We start from the raw sequence: 6,432 nt of genomic DNA on the forward strand, positions 1-6,432 counted from the left end.
GGGGGCGGGGCGGGAATCCACGTCCCTGAATGTGAAGAACTGATGTTATCAGCCCATGACGAACTCAAGATTTAGGAACTGGGCAAAAACTATGCATAGTTTAGCAAAATCTTGATATTTCTGGACTTCCTCTATGCTTGATCATAGGTGAAACAAATTATGTGGAATAATCCAACACCCTGAGGTGGAAGTGCTTTCAACTTCCCTGCAAGTGTTTAGCTACTGACTTCAGCTGGGTTCTAGTAAGATTACAGACATCCCTGACTAAATGAAGTTCAGAAAATATAAATCTCCTCATGTCTAATAGCACGTCTGCAATCCAGGTAAAGCACCACTTGCTGGGATACAGGACTTTATGAACCACACCTGAATTTTAAAGCAGAAGGACAAGATGGGAAACGGTTAAGCTTTACGAACTCTCTTTGGGCATCTCTCTTTAACTGGAAGAGAGAAGGCAGAATGCAGAGCCATTCAGTCTCAGGGGGAAAAAATTATGCAAACAGAAATATTCAGGTTATCTCATGTTCTTCCTTAATATAGGTCTGGGCTGGCTACCATCTGTCCCTTTCAGTGCTGTCCTGTTTTGGCTTTTATATGATAAAGATCAGGGCATTTGGATATACCGTGTGTATATGTACACATAAACAGACCCTCAGCATCCCATTGTCACCGGTCATCCATGCATTTAACAATCTCTCTCCTTTGGGACCCTGCCCAGGTGGGAGGTTAAGCCAGCAAATTCTTCTCTCTGCCCTTATAACAAGGTACAGGAAGGATATGGTTTCTATCCTTGGGGATATGGGTGAACTCAGTATCTTTTCCACATGATCCCTTCCTTCTAACAAGAAATAGCAGGTGTTTCACTATTATCATGCTGGTATAGCAAGACAAATCAAGCTATATAAGCTGTACTCTCTCTGCCCTGCACAGCCCTTTCCCTTAGGCCAGTACCCATAGCTGAGTCTTCTAGCAGTCTGATAGTCTTCCCACCATTTGGACAGCAAGGATATCCGGCAGGTGCTTCTTCTCCCCTCTTCACAAGTAAGACACAGTATCTCACTCAGAACTGGAAGGCAGCTATGAAGAGCACTACATCATCGTGTACCTAACTCCTCACATTTCTGAATCTCTGAATGAGATGTCAGAGTCTGCACTGCTTGTTAGTGCTTGATAATTAACATCCCTAGTCTGCAGAGGTGGGCATGAGACGGTGCTGCTTACGTTTCACTCTGTATACTGAAAGACAGCAAGCGAGGTCTATGGGAGAAACAGCTTTCTGCTTGCCACACTGCATCTCCTCCAACAGCAGGAGCATTTGGTATGGGACATTCCTCCTCTTCTGCACAGCACGCTGTGGCACTGTGATCCTATAAAGAGAAGACGCAACACGAATGATAATCAAGCGGTACAATGGAGAAATAATAGACATGACACCTGAAGGAGCAGAGGTGGATAGCACAGATAGCAACTCAAGAGGAACCAGAATGGGCATGTTTTTAGAAAGAGAAGGAAAAAGTGGAAGCAGACACCTGCACTAGCTCATCCCACAGTGCAGGCTCACAGTTCTAAAGTAAAAGGCCACAATTTTAAGTTGGCCTGTTCCTGTATAAGGGGCAAACCAAGCAGGACCTGAAGTGCTTTCCGGGCTCTAGAAACAACATTAGTTACAGGCAGTTTCAGAGCTGTTCTTGCCTCCCACCTGTTCATGCCTTCATTCTCAACATAGCCTCAAAATTTCATGGGCATGTATATCATAATGTTTGTATTTCAACTACATGCCAACTTGAAAACTCTTTATCCTCCCTTTAAATTTATGGCAGTCCACAGGTTTTTCTAAGTCTTTCTTCAAATAACAATGGTAACCTCCTGTCTACATTATTTAGCTTTGCCCATCTATGACACTTCTCATCTCTGCATGTCTGTAACTGGTGAGCGTGTAAGAAATTTGGAGAAAGAAGGACTGAATAAGAAGGATCCACTTAGATGATTAAAGTTGCAGTGAACTGATTCAACTGAAAACAAATCAAACCAGTTATTAGTGTGGTTGGTAGGGAGGCAGAAGCCCAACTCCTCCTCTCAAACAAGTAGAGAGCATAGTCAAGCAAAACAAAATAACACTATGTATTTGCTATCTGCAACAACACTTACTCTTCTCTATCAGGCGCTAGCCAGGACAGTCATGGGCCAGAGGCTATGGATCACAATATGTTTACGTTTACATGCTTAAAGTTACAAAATTAATAGTGGATATGGTTACACACGACACATCCTTTTCTTATAACAGCCTATGAGCATACCCAGAATAAAATCATATCCTGTTATGGAAACCAGAGATAGAAGTTATAAAGACTCAGTTCAGGACTGCATCTTACTGGTGTGCAAACGGCACATGAATCAGAGATGACTAACAAGTCAGAAAACTGCAACTTCTACCTTTGCAGGTAGAAGTATATGTCTGTATATGACAGACACAACAAGGCAGAGACCTTGCTGAGTGAGCTGAAGCACCTTGCTAGCACCTTGATGATCCAAGCCTTCAAATGTACATCCCATACAAAAAAGGAGTGGAGGCAACAGAGCAAAACGGAAGTATCTCAGGTAATTCGAACAGGTGGTACCTTCGAAGTATCCCAGTGAAGTGTATATTCATGAGGAATACTTGGAGCAGAGAGTTCAGACAACAGCTCTGTCCAATGTTGTACAGACCAATAGCTCCTGTAGGCACAGAAAAAGAGGAAGTGACACCTGGAGATAGGTACAAGAAAAGTAAGTGAAAATTATTTGAAAGTGGCAAACTCCTCTTGGACATATTCAGCCATTCAGGGCATAGGCCCAGCATCTTGGTCAGATCTGAGAAAGTCTTCAATCTATTCTTATGTTCCTCAAGCAGATAACATTTATTTTTGTTTAGCAACTGACAGGAAAAATCCAAGTAAGCAGTCAAAGAAAGTCAAAGGCTGCCTGTATGAGGATTTTTATTCAGCCTTTTACATAGCTAGGCCTAATAACAAAATGAAGAGCTACATGTGGGACCACATGCTAGCTGTCCGCCACACAGGCTTTAAGTTTCCCCTTCAGCCTACCCCTGGTATTCTTTGTCTCAGTTTCAAAGAAAGGAACTAGCCTGAGAGAAGTGGAAAAAGCAAGTCACAGCTGTTCACACTGTACATAAAAAGACAGCATATTCTGTGCCCCAAAAGGGTATAAGTAATTGCGGTCAGAAATTACTTTTTCTTCTGAAGTCATCACCAAAGGGAGAGAGGACATGGAATGGAAACTCAGAACAACTCTGAAATGCACACAGTCGGTGGTAAGGGATAGCTATAGCTGGGATAGAACAGTATGTACACCTGAAATACTAATGACAACTTTTGAGAGGTCAATCTAGTGATGCAGCAGAACAACTAGGGCCTAGTCCATGGTTTAGCAAATCCAGAAGCAATGCTGGCTGTGTTTGGAAAGAGACAGAGCCAGCATCTAAACCTTTCGGCTGCAATGGCCAATTTGAGGACTTAAAAGGGGAAAAAGCTCTGAGATCATTATGTAATCCCTTCCCAAAAAAACAAAATGGTTACTTGTCAGGGCAAAATGAGAATTGTCTGTATATTCCTCAGTGAAGCGATAAAGAATAGGAGAATATGAAACCTAAGGACAGAGAATGGAACAGCAGGCATTAGAAACAGGTAATATGAGAGTGAAGAATAGACAAAACATTATTACCATTTTTCAAGTCTGCAACACCGAAGACTGATCTTAGTCTCTGGCCTTTGGCCTTTGGCTCTTTGGCTTCCTCTTTATTATTTTGTACTTCTGCTTCTGCCTTCATGGTCTCACTTCGTGCCAGCTCTAGTTTCTTGCTTCTTTCTTGACGTCCACTTCTTTGTCCCATCAACAATATTGTACAAAGATAGAAGGACTGCAGAAAGACACAGAAAAATCAGAAAGAGAGGGAGCACCCAGAAACATGGGATTTGTCTTTGTATTTGATATTTTCATCATGAAAAATCTGGAATGTCAGTAAAATTAGTAAGATTACTGCGACGGCATTTGGTATATTTGAATTAATATGGATATTGTAGGTGTGCAGGCTATTGGCAAGGTAACAGACATGGAGCTTGACGGCAATTGCATATCCTGTCTTCGTTTTGTGGCTAAATAAATCAATGAACCTTTGGTTCCACAGAAACAGCTCCACCTAGCCTGGGAACTCCAGATATCCCTGTTCAAGAAGATTTGGTAAATAGTATGGTTAAAATTGTCCAAATGGCAGATGTTGCAAAACTCCTCTGTTTAGTGAAAGTAATGTTTTATCACCCAAAGTATCCCAAGTATTCAAAAGGACAAATTTCACCTTCTCTAGCCTTTTGAGCTGATAAGCATTTGTTTGTTTTCTGTACCGGGCTCTCCGCATTGTTTTTAAGCGCCTTAGTCACAGCTCTACTGTGGCACTTTGGACTGTAATTTTTAAAGGCATTTAAGCACCTAAATATCAGTTTCTTTTTATACTCCTTCAAGTGATCACAGGCAAAGTAACTGTTTAAGCAAAAGAACCATCACAATGCCTTGATTTTCAAGGGAGTATTGAACAGACCATTATTCTGACAATCTCTTATGACTCAGCTACTGGCTTTTTAAGTAAAAGTTTAAAAAAAAAAAAATCACAACTAAAGCAAAGTAAAAATACACAAGCAAAACAATGTGAAAAATGTTCGAATGCAATTACACAAAAAGGAAACTTTTTAAAAGCCCACCTTCAACAGAGAGGCAGAATCAGAAAAAAAGGGATATGCTTAGGGAAGCATTCACAGGGGCAAAAAAAAACCCCACAGAACAAACACTCAGAAATTGTTATTTTACAAGTATTAAACAGCATGTAAAATGAACCTGAGGCCAGGGTCTGAAATAATGAAGAAAAGCTCCCAAGAAAGGGAAATAAACAAAAAATCCTGGTTCTGCCTTTCAAAAAATAAAATCTTTGCTTTAAAAGCACGTTATTTTTCAGGTTAACTGTGCCTAATAATGTTAAATATCAAAGTTTCTGAAGAATTTATCAGGCAGGGAAACTAGAAATGGATTTTTTTGCCCCCAATTATTACTTTTAAGCTTAAGCATACTTTTTCCCAACTGTACGTTTGATTCTTTACTTTTGAAGATTACTTTTGATCTCAAAGTGTCATACACTCAGATTCACTAAATACTGTTGAATTTGCTGAGGAGTTTTTATTTGGAAAAAAAAATAAACTCAGACATTCAAAGATAGATTCAAGAATATTGCTTTTTATATCCAAACTCAGTGATTAGAACAGCTACGCAGGAAAAGAGAAATCAGATCAAATGTCTTCCTCGGCAAAATGGAGTCTGAACCCACACTGCCTCTTCCCCTGGAAATTATTTAACGAGGTTTCTGAAAGCCCAGCTAGAGGGGGAGCCCATCTTTGCTTGCACAGTGAGAGGGTTTAGTTGGTGTAATATCAGCCAGAAGGTAATAATGCTCACAGCCAGTGGGGATGCCAAAGGAGACAGAAAGGAGGAGGGTAAGCAGAGCAGAAGTAGCTAAACAGCAGCTAGGGATGTACCAGGGATGAGGCGAACTTGCAAGACACATCTTTTGGCAGGACAGGTAGCATTAAGGGTGGGATGCAAGAGCAAGCTCAGGGCTAAAAAGCTTTGGGTGACTCGAGAAATAGGTAGAAAGATATTAGGGCAGGAAGGTGCAGTGGGATACAGAGATTGGAGGATTTGGGTTTCTGGTTTGATGAAACTCTCCCCCAGGCATCCAAGCAGTACTAGCAGGGACACGAACACAACTTCCCAACCCTTGCAAGGAACTGCCTCATTATGGCTATCAGAAATACAGCATTCCTAAGATTTACACTTGACCTTCCTTTCCCTGCATAAATGCATAAAAAACCTGGTGAGTGAGTACAGGAATTGAGGAGCAGGCTCCCCTCTTGCCCCTGATTTCTCCTCTCTCACTAGAGTAACAGGGTCACTTCTCGCTTTCCTTTGCAGGTCAGCACAGCTCCCTCAATGCACGTGTGGCTTGGCCAAACCAAGTGACCACGCTAGCGCTAGGCAGAGAAAAGGTAGCAGCAATACCCTCCTCGTACCCTCCACCCCGTAATCCACTAGCCCTCTCACTTACCCTCCCTCAGCCAGCCCTGCTGCGTCCTGCGCCACAGCCTATCTGCCCTCCCAGGACACCGGCCTCTCATGACAAACCCCCATGGTCCCTTCACAGCCCCATACCACAGCCCCCGAAGCCCCCCTCTGCCTGAGAAGGACCACCACCCTTTGTCGCCTCTTCCCTGCCGCCATCGCTGCTTTCCCCTCATGGGTATCTTGGGGAGCAGGTGGCCAAGGGGATGGTGCTGGGGCGGGAGGTGGGCTGCGAGGCAGCGGCCCTGGGGGGGAGATGGCCGCCCTGAGGCA

The 6,432-nt window shown here is 42.7% G+C and overlaps 1 protein-coding gene across 1 annotated transcript in view; it reads right to left on the reverse strand.

The window, feature by feature from the left end:
* USP18 (ubiquitin specific peptidase 18) overlaps nucleotides 1-3,889 on the reverse strand; it is a 9,980-nt gene extending 6,091 nt beyond the window's left edge. The window contains exons 1-3 of the mRNA XM_009585343.1: nucleotides 3,721-3,889; nucleotides 2,619-2,715; nucleotides 1,222-1,367 (exon numbers count right to left, since the gene is read on the reverse strand). Of these exons, the coding sequence (XP_009583638.1) occupies nucleotides 1,222-1,367; nucleotides 2,619-2,715; nucleotides 3,721-3,889 (412 nt within the window). The remainder of the gene's footprint in view (nucleotides 1-1,221; nucleotides 1,368-2,618; nucleotides 2,716-3,720) is intronic.
* Nucleotides 3,890-6,432: the final 2,543 nt, after the last annotated feature.

This window comes from Fulmarus glacialis, unplaced genomic scaffold (genome assembly GCF_000690835.1).
Source record: "Fulmarus glacialis isolate BGI_N327 unplaced genomic scaffold, ASM69083v1 scaffold49809, whole genome shotgun sequence".
NCBI classification, from domain to species: Eukaryota; Metazoa; Chordata; class Aves; order Procellariiformes; family Procellariidae; genus Fulmarus; species Fulmarus glacialis.